This window comes from Protopterus annectens, chromosome 1.part1 (assembly GCF_019279795.1).
Source record: "Protopterus annectens isolate FY-2018-M chromosome 1.part1, PAN1.0, whole genome shotgun sequence".
NCBI classification, from domain to species: Eukaryota; Metazoa; Chordata; order Ceratodontiformes; family Protopteridae; genus Protopterus; species Protopterus annectens.
The window spans coordinates 991,984,378-992,000,974 of record NC_056726.1 but is presented as its reverse complement, the minus strand read 5'-3'; the positions used below and the strand labels follow the sequence as shown (position 1 = coordinate 992,000,974).

General features: G+C 43.2%; 1 protein-coding gene across 1 annotated transcript in view; it reads right to left on the bottom strand.

Moving 5' to 3' along the window:
• TSPAN14 (tetraspanin 14) overlaps positions 1-16,597 on the bottom strand; it is an 826,639-nt gene that overhangs the window by 471,140 nt on the left and 338,902 nt on the right. Inside the window, exon 4 of the mRNA XM_044079435.1 lies at positions 8,096-8,242. Coding sequence (XP_043935370.1) covers positions 8,096-8,242 — 147 coding nt within the window. The remainder of the gene's footprint in view (positions 1-8,095; positions 8,243-16,597) is intronic.

Sequence of the window (16,597 nt, the reverse complement as noted above, 5' to 3'; positions counted from 1 at the left end):
TAATGCAAGACTTTCAAATTTTTACGTTATGGTACTGGGGTTATTCTCCGCTTAAGCAGCTGTTACATCCCTTCTCCCATCCCATCAAAATGTGAAGTAACCCAGGTGAACTCTTACAGTTAATAAAATAAGAAAACTGATCATCAAATCAGGATCTCGGGCAGCATTTTCCTGCTGGGTCAAGTTGGAGTGATTTATTTTACTGTTAGATAACTGGCATTTTTATGTTTACAAGCCAACACACTAATTTACCACACAACCAGGAGCAGGATTTAGCAGTGCCCCACAGTGCCAAGGGTAGGAATCAGCAGAGCCCCGGAGAGCCAAGGGTAGGATTCAGCAGTGCCCCACAGAGCCAAGGGTGGGATTCAGCAGTGCCCCACAGAGCCAAGGGTGGGATTCAGCAGTGCCCCACAGAGCCAAGGGTGGGATTCAGCAGTGCCCCACAGAGCCAAGGGTGGGATTCAGCAGTGCCCCACAGAGCCAAGGGTGGGATTCAGCAGTGCCCCACAGAGCCAAGGGTGGGATTCAGCAGTGCCCCACAGAGCCAAGGGTGGGATTCAGCAGTGCCCCACAGAGCCAAGGGTGGGATTCAGCAGTGCCCCACAGAGCCAAGGGTGGGATTCAGCAGTGCCCCACAGAGCCAAGGGTGGGATTCAGCAGTGCCCCACAGAGCCAAGGGTGGGATTCAGCAGTGCCCCACAGAGCCAAGGGTGGGATTCAGCAGTGCCCCACAGAGCCAAGGGTGGGATTCAGCAGTGCCCCACAGAGCCAAGGGTGGGATTCAGCAGTGCCCCACAGAGCCAAGGGTGGGATTCAGCAGTGCTCCACTCTCAAACTACCTCTAACCATCATCAGTTGAAGTCCACCACTCGGTCACGTTGACTTCAGTATTATAGTGGTCAGGTTTACAGACTAGAAGGACAACAGTTGTCAAAATCATCATCTTTTTCACAAGAAAAAATAAAGATAGTTTTGACATTTTGTGCAGATATCCATCAACATTTCAGTTTTACTGCTGGAGTTTGAATCTGATTGTGGATTTAGTGCCAGCAATAAAATCAGTGCCATTTCTTTAGCAACTAATATAGGTCACTGCAGGCATGTCACCTCACAGACATGAGATACAGGGTTTGATTCTTGCAAAGGCTGTCTAGGCTTAAAATGGCCTACAAGGGTAGCTATCCTTACACTTAACTATGAACCTACTTACTACTAATACAACAAGACCTGAAAAGCATTACAAAACCGGAAAATTCCAGACTTGCCAAGGACTTAATACGTGTTAAAAGCTGAAGTTTCATGAGGCAAGTGGGATCTTCAACATCTGACTAGATGGGCATGGTTTATGTAGATTATGTGTTACTATTTAAGATAATAGTACTAATATAAACTGCATTCTTTTATTAGTGGAGGTAGAGATCAAATCCCACCTCCTCCTACTTACTCGTGGTGGGATAAATTTCTTCTGTTTAAGCCTGAAAAAAAAAAAAACTCCAGTCTGATTTATTAAGTAGGGTATGGTTAAATTAATGTACTCCTCAATTGTACAAAATGAAACTTCAACTCACTTGTTGTAGAAGAATAAACATAACAGCCATGCTGACATTAAAACAAAACTGCAATCAAATCAATTTACAGCTACCCAAAAAACAATGAGAGAAGCACCATCAGATACCAGCATAAGTGATTCATATGTAAACTGTGTGCTAAACCCAAACAAAAAAGGTTTGTACAATTCAATGCAGTTGAAAGAGCTATTTTTGTTGGCTTCTGAATTTTTTTTTTTTTACTCTGGCACCTACATGCAAACACTCCTCATACCTAATTTAAAATTATGTACACCATTAATCTGCTCTTAGCAGGTACTTACTATGCAGGAAAACTTTACATGTTGCATACAAAATACCCTAATCCCAAGTTCACATTTGAAAAGCATAAACAATGTATGCAAAATATGATACGTTACTTTCATCATGGGATTACACAGCAACAACCAATTTGTTGAATGCGGTTAGAATGATGAATGCTGAAAGAATGAATGCAAGTTTTATTCAAGCATTTGTAACATCCAACCATCCTTCTACAACCCTTTTCCCCCCATTTTTGCACATGGGGTCAGTCTAACACCAGCAGTGAATCTACAGCCAAAGTTCACACCATCAAGTGGCTAACTCTGCTGCAGTTGTTCTTACACACACACACACACACACACACACACACACACACACACACACACACACACACACACACACACACACCTATGGCAAAATAAGAGCATCCAATCCACCTAGTGCGTGTGTTTGGAAAGTGGGAGGAAGTCAACAGGAGGACATGCAGAAGTGAATCATAGATATGACAGAGTATCAAGTCCCCCCCCCCCCCCCCAAAAAAAAAAAAAAAAAAAAAACATGCCCACTGTGCTACCTGGCTGTGTAGAGATTCACTTTATGTAGTAGTCAAAACAGTATAGCATTTTTGTGGATTTGTCAATGGAAGGGTTCTTTTGCATTTTGATATTTTCTGCTTACAGAAACTACTTCTGCTACTATTTGGACACTTGTACAGCATTAAGTAAGCCTTTCAGAAGACTTTTTATTCACAGGACTGTGGACCTTTTACAAGTAGCTAGTACATCCACTGACAACTTGTCCCATTGAAGAATTAAGCAGCTGGCTTGTGTCTTCCAGATTAGGGTGTGCCATGTGTCACCTTGCTAGGTCAGTACGGCACAAAGTGTTGGCAGATTGATGGGCTCCTCTTCTTTCAAGTGAAAAAGCAGGGAGAAAATACAGTTGTGCAGACATATCATAATTGCAAATGCTCAAAAGTGGACGCACTGCTGAAGTACTATTCATGACATGGGAAAACAAACAGAAGGGACGGCCTCCTAACCAGACAACATTCAAAACTCAGTGGACATTGTGACACAGGCTGACAACTCCCAGGCACCATGACAGAAAGCTGCATGCCAAATAAGGAGCAGCTGTGCCACCTTCTAGTACTGCAGTGGTGACCTTGTGTGGACATCTACTGCTAGGATGAACAATATTATGCTTCTTTGTATGGATCACTGCTGCAGTATCATTTATGCCATGTGCAAAGCCTGCCAATGCAGTGTCCACTCTAAGGTGGATGTCTAGAGCAGGCACTGCAGAACAGCCATGCCAAACCCTGATTTGTTCCTATACTGGCTGTCAAGATTATAAATTAAGTTTGGAAAAGGTATGATTGGAGGACCATGTAGCAACTTCAGATACCATGGGTAGAGTCCTAAAAAAAAAAAAAAAAGCTGCTAATGTAGCCCTGTGGTGTTTTCTACTACATCCTCCACTGAAATCACACTACCCAGTGCACCCATGAGAATGTGCATCCCTCATCTAGGAAGAGAAAGAGGGCCACACCCCTCCACTCCTCCCACAGCTGCCTGGTCCCTGCAGCACAATACCACAACTCGAATCATGGTCTCCTTGACTGAAATCAGCACTCCGTACTCTGCACAACATAGCAAAGTATTTCTGAATTTGTTTAGTGTAGGTGAGCAGTACTCGAGTGTTGCGTGTGTCAAAGAAAGACAGAGGGATCATGTTGAACTGTGTGTGTGTGTGTGTGTGTGTGTGTGTGTGTGTGTGTGTGTGTGTGTGTGTGTGTGTGTGTGTGTGTGTGTGTGTGTATCTGCATTTTAGTATGCCTGCTGATGAGTGCATGGAAGGGCTTTTTGGTATGACATCATCAGGCAGTACGGACGAAGAACGTTTTTCCTATTACTCACTGTTGTACAATCTTGAAGTTGGCCTGCCTCCATGTAGAAATCCTTTAACTCTTTATAGCTTCTTTTTTGTGTGGGATACTGCTGTTGAAATATTCTGACAGCTGTGCGACTCAGGAAAGTTGGCTTTTATTATTTCATACTAAACTCTTGGTTGGGTAGGTTAGAAAATATTTATAGTTTTAGAAAATGAAATTGTCTTTTTAGATTTATTTACCTTTATGGAGCATGAAATTTTATTCACTGGCCCTTTACATTTACATATACAGTGGATATAAAAAGTGTACACACCCCTGTTAAAATGACAGGTTTTTGTGATTTAAAAAATGAGACCACAATAAATAATTTCAAAACTTTTTCCACCTTTAACCTGTACAATTCAATTGAAAAACAAATCTGTTAGGGGAAAAATAAAAAAAAATAAAAAAATGTACAATAAGCTGGTTGCACTAAAGACATGCTTCTGGAGCATTTCTCCCCGGGCCTCCGCTGAAAACAGGATCTGTGGAATCTAGTCGGACTTTCCCAGTCAACAAATGCTAAATAAATAAACAAAAGTGTGGACACCCTTAAATTAATACTTTGTTGAAGCACCTTTTGATTTAATTACAGCATTCAGTCTTCTTGGGTGAGAGCCTATCAGCATGGATCACCTTGACTTGGCAATATTTGCCCACTCTTCTTTGCAAAAGCTCTTCAAATCTGTCAGATTGCAAAGGCATCTCTTGTGCACAGTCCTTTTCAGGTCACCCCCCAGATTTTCTTTTGGATTTAGGTCTGGGCTCTGGCTGGGCCATTCCAAAACTAATTATTTTCTGGTGAAGCAATTCTTTTGTTGATTTGGATGTATGCTTGGGGTCATTGTCGCGTTGAAAGGTGAAATTCCTCTTCATCTTCAGGTTTTTAGCAGACGCCTGAAGGTTTTGGGCCAAAAGTGACTGGTATTTGGAACTGTTCATAATTTCCTCCACCTTGACTAAAGCCACAGTTCCAGCTGAAGAAAAACAAACCCAAAGCATGATACTGCCACCACCGTGCTTCACTGTGGGGATGGTGTTCCTTTTGGTGATGCAATGTGTTGTTTTTGCGCCTCACGTACCTTTTGGACTTGTGGCCAAAAAGTTCAACCTTGGTCTCAACAGACCACAACACATCTTCCCACATGCTTTTGGGAGACTTGATGCATTGTTTTGCAAATTTTAGCTGGGCCCGGATGTTTTTCTGTGTAAGAAAAGGCTTCCATCTAGCAACCCTACCCCAGAGACCAGACATATGGAGGATAAAGGAGATTGTTATCCCATGTAGTACACAACCAGTACGTGACGATTGGGGAGAGATGGGTGAAGGCTGCCAGCCTAGTCAAATAGAATTGGACATATAATTCTGGCATTTGTAAATAAATGTAAAATACAGGCATGTTTTCTTGAGTGTCAAAGAATACTGTGAAATGTGGAACTGCAAAATATGTGACAACATTGCACTCTACTGGCCCAGTGAAGCATGTTGTGACCCTTTCATGTTAGAATTTGGCTCGAGTGAGTCTGGATGAAGGTTTCATGCCCATTGTTTTAAGGCTAAAGTTATGACCAGAATTTACATATGGAAGGTGCTTTATTGCTATGATTTCCCATTGTTTTAAGGCTAAAGTTATGACCAGAATTTACATATGGAAGGTGCTTTATTGCTATGGTTTCTACTAAAGTGTATATGCGAAATGCCTTGTATTGTTGTAAGTTTCAGAGCAGGTGTTCGATTGCTAACTAATGCAGTTTGTGGCTTGAGAACTCAGACCAGGTGTCAAGATGATGCAATATGAATACTGGGAAAACCTAAGTATCAAAATGATGTAATTTAGGAGGGCCTCAGCAGAGCTGTTGGTTAGTGTTTAAAAACTATTGTTCAGTGAGAGACTGGGAGCATTTTGACTTTGGACATCTAACTCAGCACTTTGCCTTATGCTCACATGTAAGTTTTAGCACTGTGATTTCTTGTAGGAATAGTTAAAGTTGGTAAAGATTAATTAGGCATTTTTCTTCTAAATCAGACCTGTACTACTGTATTATTTCAAGTTTCTGTGTGATCTCTGAACTCTTCGATATCTCTGTGGTGTAGTAGTTTTGTCTTGTGTTTTAATTACTTATTATTAAATATTTTTAAAACCTTCTACCTGTGGCTGGTTTATGTAGAGATAAAGTATGCTTTAGAATACATTATATAATTTATAGAGTTTATTGTATTAAGGCCTTCCAATAAGCCTTGAGACTGATTATTATAATCCAATGGTAGTATGACTAATGCACAGTAATAACTGGACACCCTTTTAAGGGCCTTTTAGTAGCTGATAATTAACTGGGTGGTGGCAGGAATTACTACCGTATGGTCTGCGTAATAGGGGCACAGCTGAAGAATGTGTGTCAGCCTTTTCCCAGGAAAGTCTGTGTGGTTGTATAACCTCCTCTCAAAGTGTGTGTGTGTATATGTATCAGCTTCCTGGGCAGAGACATGAAGCACTGGTTGGACAGAGAGGGTACTGGAGGTTTTAGCTTACCCAGTTAGGCTGACACCTGGACCCTACAGCTGTGCCAGTGGGGAGTCGTATTGGGGACCTGGTGAGCAAAGGAGCAACCAACCCCAGACTGACTGTGATCTCTGTGTGCACTTCAGGGAAATTGTACTTTACTGTGTGTATTAGTTATCCTTTCCTCTTCTATGAGACGACCTCCCTGGTGTTAGTGGTGAGGATTGAGGCTCCTTGACTGCTGGGCCAGGTCACGGCCATCACACAGTACTTGCCAGAAATTCCGACAGCTCCTTCAGTGTTGCTGTAGGTCTCTTGGCAGCCTCCCTGACCAGTTTTCATCTAGTCTTTCCATTCATTTTGCAGGGATGTCCAGTTATTTGCAACGTCACTGTTGTCCCATATTTTCTCCACTTTTTGATGACTGTCTTCACTGTGTTCCGTGGTATATCCAATGCTGTGGAAATATTTTTGTACCCTTCTCCTGACTGATGCTTTTCGACAATGAGATCCCTTTGATGCTTTGTAAGCTCTCTGCGAACCATGGCTTTTGCTCTAGCAGGCAACCGAGTAAATGTCAGGAAAATCCTACCAGGACAGCTGAACTTTATTTGGGGTCAATCAGAGTCTTTTTAATTGATGGCAGGTGTGTACACCCAAGAAGACTGAATGCTTTAAATTAAAGCAAAAGGTGCTTCAACAAAGTGTTAGTTTAAGGGTGTGCACACTTATGCAACCAACTTATTGTAAGTTTTTTATTTTTTTATATTTTTCCCCTATCAGACTTGTTTGTTTTTCAATTGAATTGTACAGGTTAAAGGTCACATTAAAGGTGGGAAAAGTTTTGAAATGATTTATTGTGGTCTCATTTTTTATATCACAAAAACCTGGCATTTTAACAGGGGTGTGTACACTTTTTATAGCCGCTGTATGTTTTTTTTTTTTTTCAGGGTTAATTTTTTATGTCTGTATTTAATTAAATTAATTAGTTAATTAATGATCATGTGACACTGCTCTGATTTATGAATCAGAGAATTTCACTGATGAATTGTTCTGATGAAGTCTGGAGACTAGGAGGAAAGCGCTTAACATGTGTTAATACGAGTGGTTTCACTATCCTTTCCTGGTTGTGAGTGTTAGTATGCTCACACACACACACACACAGACACACGAGTATAGTATGTATTCACACACACAGACTACATTAATATTGTACATAGCTCCAGATTTTATTTTATACTCCTTGAAATCTGGAAATATGTGTACTACTACTTTCTACCTGTTGGAGTCTGAAAGTTCAACCGTATCTTACTTCTATGGATCACTTACTACAAAACTGGCTTTCCTAGTTACTAATCACCCTATGTATACTGAAACATTTACATTTTATGGGATGCTATACTATTAAAACTTTAAATGTTCACTTTGTTTTGTTTAACTGTATCATCATCAAGTCATTTATGTTTCTATTACAGTATCTACTACTTTGTGGAGTGTTTTATTTTGGGTCTCCTCTTTAAATGACGGCCAGCTAAACAAACACCAAACAAAGAAGGCAGAGATATGGGCAACAGAAAAGTGGGATGGTAACTGCATAATGCAGCAATCCCCAGAGGGTTGCCTGGATGGAGACTGGCTCTCACTCACTTAGGGAACAAATGTCAAACTAGATTAATTGGTAGATGGTCACACATGGGGAGGGGGGGGTAAAAAATATTAAAGCTCAAAGTTACAGCATTTATGACTTAGTTATGCATTATTGTCCAGCAATAATTCTGACATAGGGAAGTAAAATAAAAGATACTTACAAACTGTAGGAGGCAGATGTTCTCTCTCAGTGCTCCAATACAGCCTGCAAACCCCAATATGAACATTACTACTCCTACCACTAAAACGAGCCATACTGGGTCAAATCCTTTAAGACGAGTAATCTGTGTCAGATCAGACAGCACACCCTGGATGACAGAAAAAGAAAAAAAATGAATACAAATTTCAAGTGTACTCTATGTCAACAATGTGTTTCAGTAAGAAGTTAAACCACAGCAGGGAAAGGTAAAGACATTAAACTCTATCCAGTGGGAACACTTGTGCAATCAACATCATGACACAATCCAAATATTTTTACTCAGAAGAAGACAGGGCAATCATGTGTATCAAATTAACAAACGGAATTAGGAAAGGATATACCAACATTTATCAAATACTTCTTTACCTTGGCCAAAAGCCAGCCAAATGAATTCAGTAAGCTCCACAACACATTTTAATTTTACTGTTCAGTCTGGATGTGTATGCTACTGACTTGCACATTAGCCACATTTCAATATTTTTGTAACAAATATTCATCATGCCATTTAACTAGAGAAAAAAGTTATATTACCAGTGACTGCCAGTGTACAAGCCACAGAGGGCATTCACAACTTTGGTAGTATAGAGGTAGCAAACTCATGCCACACCACACGGATGTGCTGGAAGGTCTGATTGATGAATACACAGAACAGAATACAGGATGAAAGATTAAATCAGATTCAGAATGGAATGGAATACACCACAACCGACCAGATCTAAGCAGTCAGAGATGGTGGTGAAACTAAAGTTGAGGAAAGAGCCCACATGGGCATTCCCAGACTTTAACCATATGAAAAGGTCCCAAGAAAGTTAACTTGGGCAGTCCTACAATAGTCTGAAGTCCTGAAAACATTAGCAGAATCACTGCAGTCTGTGTACAAGGACCCAATAAAAGAAGTACAAACAGCGTTCTGACTCACACAGGGGTTTCTCAGTGGGAGAGGGTGCTCATTATGGTACAGTTCTGAGTCCGCCTTTCTTCAAATTGTTTAATGAAGTGAAACTGGAGAGGACACATGAAAGCTACTGCATAGGACAGGGATCTGTAATACATGACTGAAGGCACACAGGATGAAAGAGTACATACTTAACAGTGATCACAGCAGTAAATGGGAGAAATCAAAGATAATTGAGACAAAAAGGAAAACTGCAAAAATTAGGAACTTCAAGTATTTAGTTGGGTTGGTTGCGGAGAAGGGAAGTCTGAATGCAGAGGTCAAAGCTCGAATCAGAGATGCAGCCAAATGGTACAGTACATCAGGGATAGTGCGTGACAGACTAATGACAAAGAAGCAGAAAAGTAAGATGTACAAAACGGTTTCTGGAATTGATCACTTCCAATGCCTTGGATCAACTTAGCCACACCCACACCAGGGGCAGCAATATCCTAGACCTGGTCATCGCAACATGGGCAACCGGTGTTCCACACCAGAGGTCAATTCCTCTTTGGTCACATCCGACCACAAGCTAATCACCCTAGACATCCACATCCCGCACCCAGCCCCTATTAGGGAAACAACCATAAAAAATTTCTCCAAAGCCAACTTCACGCTTCTTAAGACAGAAGTGGCAAGCTTCACGACACCCATGCAGATGGACAATAGAGATATGACTGCTGAATCCTACACAAATGCACTTTACCAGCACTTACACGAATGCATGGATCGTGATATCCCTAACAGAAAGTACAGTTTTGTACCTACCATAAATGTAGATGTCCGATAGGCATGCATCTGCAGTCCTTACAAATGGGTTGTCCTGTCGTCAGGCAGCCCTTCGGTCGGCCGGATTCCAAAGTCTGGGTCTGGCCTCGGCTGGTGTCGCACTTCACCCGACGTCATAGCTGCAGTTCTTCGGGTATAAAGGCATCAGCCGATGCCATTTTCCTCAGTGTTTCTTGCCCCAGATGCCAGGTGCCCTCTAGGAAGGCTAAATTTGGATAAATGCAAATGGTTCCAAATAGTAGAGAGCAAACAAAAAATAAGCATGTATGTACATATATACAAACAAATACACCATAATAGATTCCCCCAGCTAGCTACAAGATGGGCAAATACCCTAGGAGTACCACAGAGGGGAAGGAGGGTGGGTAATCCTGACTGCAGATGCATGCCTATCGGACATCTACACTTATGGTAGGTACAAAACTGTACTATGTCCTTCAAGGATGCATCTGCAGTCCTTACAAATGGGTAGAATACCATAGCCAAACTGGGGAGGAGGAGAAATAAGATTATGGTGTAGTTAAGATCCCTTGCAAAACAGCAGTGGCAAAACCTGCTCGGGATCTGGAGTATAAAGGTAAATTATAATGCTTGGCAAATGTATGCACGGAGCTCCAAGTAGCAGCCTCTAAAATGTCTTTGGTAGCCACTCCTCGTAAAAAAGCTGTGGTAGTGGCTATAGCCCTTGTAGAGTGAGGCCTGATGTTTTCTGGAGTTTTCTTCCCATGGTAGGAATAACAAAATCTAATGCAATTTCCTATCCACTTAGAGATTGTCTGTTTTGAAATTGCTTTTCCTTCCATTCCTGTTGCATATGCTACCAGTAGCTGGTCAGTTTTTCTGTTGCTCTTGGTCCTGTCCAGGTAGTAACGTAATTGTCTATGTACATCCAAGGTATGCAACAGTCTTTCTCCCCTGTTCTGTGGGTTGGGGAAGAATGTAGGTAGGTGGATAGCTTGATTTAAAGATACCCTGGAGACCACCTTTGGCATAAAAGTAGGATTAGTTCTCATGGACACTCTATCTTGATGGAAGATCAGGAAGGGCTGTACTGCCATTAATGCCTGTAGCTCAGATACCCTTCTTGCTGAAGTGATTGCAAGCAGGAAAGCAGTTTTCCATGATAAGTATTGTAATTCTGCTGTTGCTGCTGGTTCGAAAGGAGGTAGTGTCAATTTTTCTAGCACAAAGTTCAAGTCCCATGCTGGCAATGGTGGCTTCCTAGGTGGTTTTACATTTTAATTCCTCTCAGAAACTGCCTGAGCAGAGGATGTGAGAAGACTGGAGGATCCAAGTTGTATTCTGCTGAAATGGCTGATGCATGAATCTTAATGGAAGAATAGGACAGGCCGTTGTGGAAGAGCTCTGCCAAGTATTCCAGGATGTTAGCTATGTTTACCAGTGACACATTCTCTCCTTTTGCTGTACTCCAAATGAGATATCTTTTCCATTTTGCTGAATAATTTTTTCTTGAGGGTCTGCGAGCCTCCAAGATAATGCCTTTAACCCTTTGAGATAAATCTGGGTTATTTGGTCTTATGCAATGTTCCAGGCAGCCAGCTGCAGTGTTTTCAGGTTTGGATGCAGGGTTTTGAAATTGTTCTGTGTTAACAGCAAGGGAACTAGGGGCAGAGGCCATATTTGTTCCCGAGACATACTCCTCAGTAATGGGTACCAATGTTGCCTTGGCCAGTCTGGAGCTATCAGGATGATCCTTGGACGGTCTTCTTTGATCTTCAATAGCACCTTGTGCATCAAAGGAAGAGGTGGGAATGCATATGCTGTCAGGTTTTTCCAACTGAACGATAGGGAGTCCACTTTCCAAGCAAGTGGGTGGTACGTCCTTGTGCAGAATTTTTTCAGTTGGTGATTGTGTGGGGATGCAAATAAGTCTATTTCTGGTAGTCCCCATTTCCTTGTAATGGTTTTGAAGATGTCCGGATGCAGCATCCATTCGTGGGCATCCGTGGTAGTTCTGCTTAGGATGTCTGCTAGTATATTTTCTTTTCCTGGCACAAAATTGCTTGTAACTGAATGTTGAAGCTCAGTGCCACATTCCAGAGGTCCATTGCCATCCGGCATAGAGGGTATGAATGTGTGCCTCCCTGTTTGTTGATGTACCACATAACTGTGGTGTTGTCTGTCCTTATCAGCAGTTGACCCTGTCGAAGAAATGGTCTGAATGCCTGAATTGCCAGTTTTACTGCCAGCATTTCCTTTTGATTTATGTGTAGGTGCAGCTGGTCTTGAGTCCATAAGCCTTGTATGCACTTGTCCAGCATGTGTGCCCCCAACCGAGGTCTGAAGCGTCTGTTGTGATGGTCTGGCTTGGTTGAGTGCTGTGGAAGGGCAGTCCCTTGTTTGTTTGACAGGCCTGTGCCCACCATTGGAATTCTTGCTTCAGGCATGGAATTATTGGAATTTGGGTTTCTAGGCTGTGCTTGTGCTGAGACCATAAATTCCTTAGGTACCACTGTAACTTTCTCATATGTAGTCTGGCATGTGGAATCAATATTATGCAGGATGCCATGTAACCGAGAGCTTGCAGGACTTTTCTTGCTGTTAGCTGGTTCTGCTTTGTTAATGCCATGAAGTAGAAAGGAGTTGCTCCTGTTTTTCTACTGTCAGGAATGCCATTTGTTTTGATGTGTCCAGATCTGCACCCAAGAAGGTTATCCTTTGGGATGGTATCAGCCTTGACTTTTTATATTGACTGTGTATCCCAGGGCTTGTAGTAGATGAATGACCCTTTGCAAATCTTTTGTTAATTTGTTTTGTTGTCCGCTTGTAACAGGCAGTCGTCCAGGTAAGGGTAAATTTGAATTCCCTGAAGCCTGCAATGAGCAATTACTGATGCCAGGCATTTCGTGAATACTCTGGGCGCAGTAGATAAGCCAAAGGGCAATGCTGAGAATTGATAATGCTCTGATCCTGCAAGAAATCTGAGGTATCTTCTGCAATTTGGTCATATGGGGACGTGCAGGTATGCCTCCTTGAGATCTAGAGTTACCAGCCAAGACTCCTTGCCCAGCATGGGAAGAAGCTGCTGTAGGGTCAGCATTTTGAATTTTGGAACAATGAGATATGTGTTTAAAGCGGACAGGTCGAGAATAGGCCTCCATTGGTTTTCTTTTCTTGGTACCAGGAAAAGTCTGGAGTAAAATCCTTGCCCTTGTTCCATAGATGGTACCCTTTCTACAGCTCTCATCCTTAGTAAGTGAGATATTTGTTCTAGAGCTTCTGTCTTCTGATTTGGAGGTAGGTTTGGCATTCCTCTCTTCCTTGGTAGAGTATGGAAGTGAAACCTGTAACCTTGGTCTATTGTCTGTAAAATCCATTTGTCTCCTGTGATGTAATGCCAGTTTACTGAAAATAAGGCTAGCTTCCCGCCTAAGGGTGCCTCTAGTTGTTCCCTGGTAGGCGATGCCAGAGCCAAGTCACTGTGATTGTCCTGTGGAAGTGGTGGTGGTGGCTGGATCTGTGGCTGTACCTCGCTGGTTGCTAGCCTGCCACTGATGTCCCCTGTAGGCACCTCTGGATTGACCCCTGCCTCTTGAGCATCTATTCCTGCCTCTCGGAGCTCTGGAGGTGTCTGGAAAGGACCAATTCTTGGAAGGCCAGTTCCTGCTAAACCTTGGAGGCTGGACCTGCAAGAAATCCTTGACTGTCTGGACAGATTTTGCTTTCTCTTCCACCTTCTTCAGCACCTGCTGTGCAGGGGAGCCAAACAAATTGAGCTTATCCATGGGAGCATCTAGGAGCTTTGATTTAACATGGTCTGGTAAGGACTGTTCTTTTAACCATGCATGTCTTCTGATCACTGTGCCAGTCATGGCTGATCTAAAGGAAGCCTCCAGTGCATCATAGCCGCATTTTAAGGAATGATTACTGACCTGCTGAATGTTATGTACCATTTCCTGCACAGATTTTTTGTCTAATGGTTCATCCGAGGACAGTGTTTTAGTTAACTGGTCTAACATAAATTCCTGATACTGAATCATGTGGAATTGACAGTTCAAGGCCCTAGCTGAAAGAGTAGCAGAAGTGTAAACTTTTTTACCCCATCTCTCTAAGGCCCTAGATTCCCTTACAGAGGGGAGGGGGGTTTTGGTAGAGGCAGCTGCTACAGCCTTGGGTCCCTGGGAGATAGTTTCGGGATCTGCAAAAGGGGCCTTATACAAATGATAATGTGTGTCCGGAACCCTGTAGTACCTATCGGGCTTAGCAGGGGCCGGAGGAAGAGAATCAGGAGCAGTACAAGCATCATTAAAAGCATCATCCACAACAGTAAGTACTGGAGGAATGGCTAAAGGCCTATGCTGTGGCAAATGCAAAAAGGTTCTAAGCCTTTTCCTAGAGTCTGAAAAATCCTGGCCCTGCCATTGAAATTGTTCCCTCATAGCATGCAAGGTTTCCCCAAAAGAAAATTCCTCAGGCGGAGAGACAGAAGGCATGGACTCTTCTGCATCAGAGTCCTCATAAGGAGAAAAAGGGGCCTCTGGAGGGTTTGAATTATCTGATTCATCAGAGGAACCATCTGAAGAAACTGGCTCAGGGGGCTCTACTCTAGTCCTCTTCTCTGGAGGTGGGTGAGAGGCCCTGTCTGGATGTGGTTGGGATCCCCGGATCAAAGAAATGAGATCCTCTGCTAGACTAAGCATTTGTGAACTAGAACTGGGCCTGTGAGAGGGGGTCTTAGCAGGCACAGTTTTGGTAGTTTTTGCTGCTTTAGCCCTGGCAAAGGCCTTAATCGACATGGATGCAGGAGGCCTAGCAGCTCCACGTGCAGGGGTAGAAATATCCAAAGGAATAGTATCTGATAAATCCTGTAAACCTGCAGGAGCAGGTGGGATTTCAGTAGCAGATTCAGCCAAGCTGGATGAGGCCTCGGTAAGTGGCAAGCTTTCAGCCGAAGGAAGAACCGTGGACTCGGTTTCAGCCGAAACCGAGACACTCGTGGTTGGCTTAACCGTGGTTTCGGCCGAAACCGCGGACCGCGAGTGTCGGTCCTTTTCCTTGCGTTTTTTAGAAATTTGCGTAGTCGGAGTATCCGACGGCATAATGTAAGCAAAAGCGGAGCCGAAAAACTCTTCAGCAAATTCAGACCGACGTCTAAGCGTTAGTCGGTTGAAAGAAGCACAGGCTAGACAGGCTGCTACGTCGTGGTCTGGGCCTAAGCAAGGTAAGCAGTAAGAGTGGAAATCTTTATGAGGTATTTGTTTCCCACAATTTAAACAGTTATTCACTTTTTCTGACATCGGCTGAGGCAAGAAAGAGTCCCCAACGGGGTACTTAGCTTTTTAGAAGTCTTCGGTACTTGTAGTAGTAATCTCTGGTTCTGACCGACCGGCACTTGCGAACAGCTTCTGCTTCGGGCGCCACGTGGCAAGAAAGACTGAGGAAAATGGCGTCGGCTGATGCCTTTATACCCGAAGAACTGCAGCTATGACGTCGGGTGAAGTGCGACACCAGCCGAGGCCAGACCCAGACTTTGGAATCCAGCCGACCGAAGGGCTGCCTGACGACAGGACAACCCATTTGTAAGGACTGTAGATGCATCCTTGAAGGACATCCAAGATGCTATCCTCCAAAAAAAGAAAGCCAATCTGGAGGTCTTCTGCCATAAACAAACTCTACAACAGAAGAAAGAAACTGTTGCAAGAGAGTAAAATCCCATGATTGGAGGAACTTCCCGCTCAGCCTCAATAAGAAGCTGAGATTCCTCATAAAATCCTCCAAAGTTAGTTATGAAAACAAAATCACCACTGATTCTAAAGACAACCACAAAGCATTCTATAGCTATGTCAAGAATCTCAATGGCAACACTCAGATCTGCTCTGAGTTGCAGCACAATGGCACTAAATATACAGAACCAACTGATACTACCAGCATACTGGCAGATAGCCAACTGTACTCCCCTCTCACCCCCTAAAGGGCCCATCTCTATACTGGAAGAATGCAAAATTCCTGTAACCACAGCGGCACAGGTTAAAACTTCACTCTCCAAAGCCAAGAACACAGCATGCATGGGACCGGACAACATCCCTAGCTGCCTTCTACACGAACTACAGAATGAACTGGCACCCCACCCAAGTACCATGTTCAGTCATAGCCTCACCTCAGACTTTGTGCCCATTGAATGGCACGCTATGACAGTAATCCCACTCCACAAAGGGGGAGCCATGACAGACCCCGGGAACTACCGCCCTATTAGCCTGGTCTGCAAGGCCACGGAACGTATTATCATGGAACTTATACACAAAGACATTGGAGATCTCCAAACTCTGGACCCCACACAGTTTGGGTTTGTAAAAGGCAGATCATGTCTCCTAAACCTGACCGACGAAGCAGTCACCAAAGCCATAGATGAGGGTAAGGTGGTTCACACAGCCTATCTAGATCTCGCCAAGGCGTTCAACACCACACCATCCCCCACTCTGGAACTATAGATAAACTCACTAAACTAGGTATAAATCCCTATATCACAAGATGGGTTGCCAACTGGCTTACTGACAGAACCCACACAGTGAAAGTAGCAGACTCCAAATCAGACTTCAGATCAGTGACAAGCGGAGTACCACAGGGTTCAGTCTTGGGTCCTCTCCTGTTTGGCATCTACTTCTTTGAAGTACAAGCTAACATAGAAGGTCTTTGGCTAACTAAGTTTGAAGATGACTGCAAACTTGGAGCCATAATCAAAACTCCTAACGATGTGGACATCCTACAAAAGGGCCTCACTGA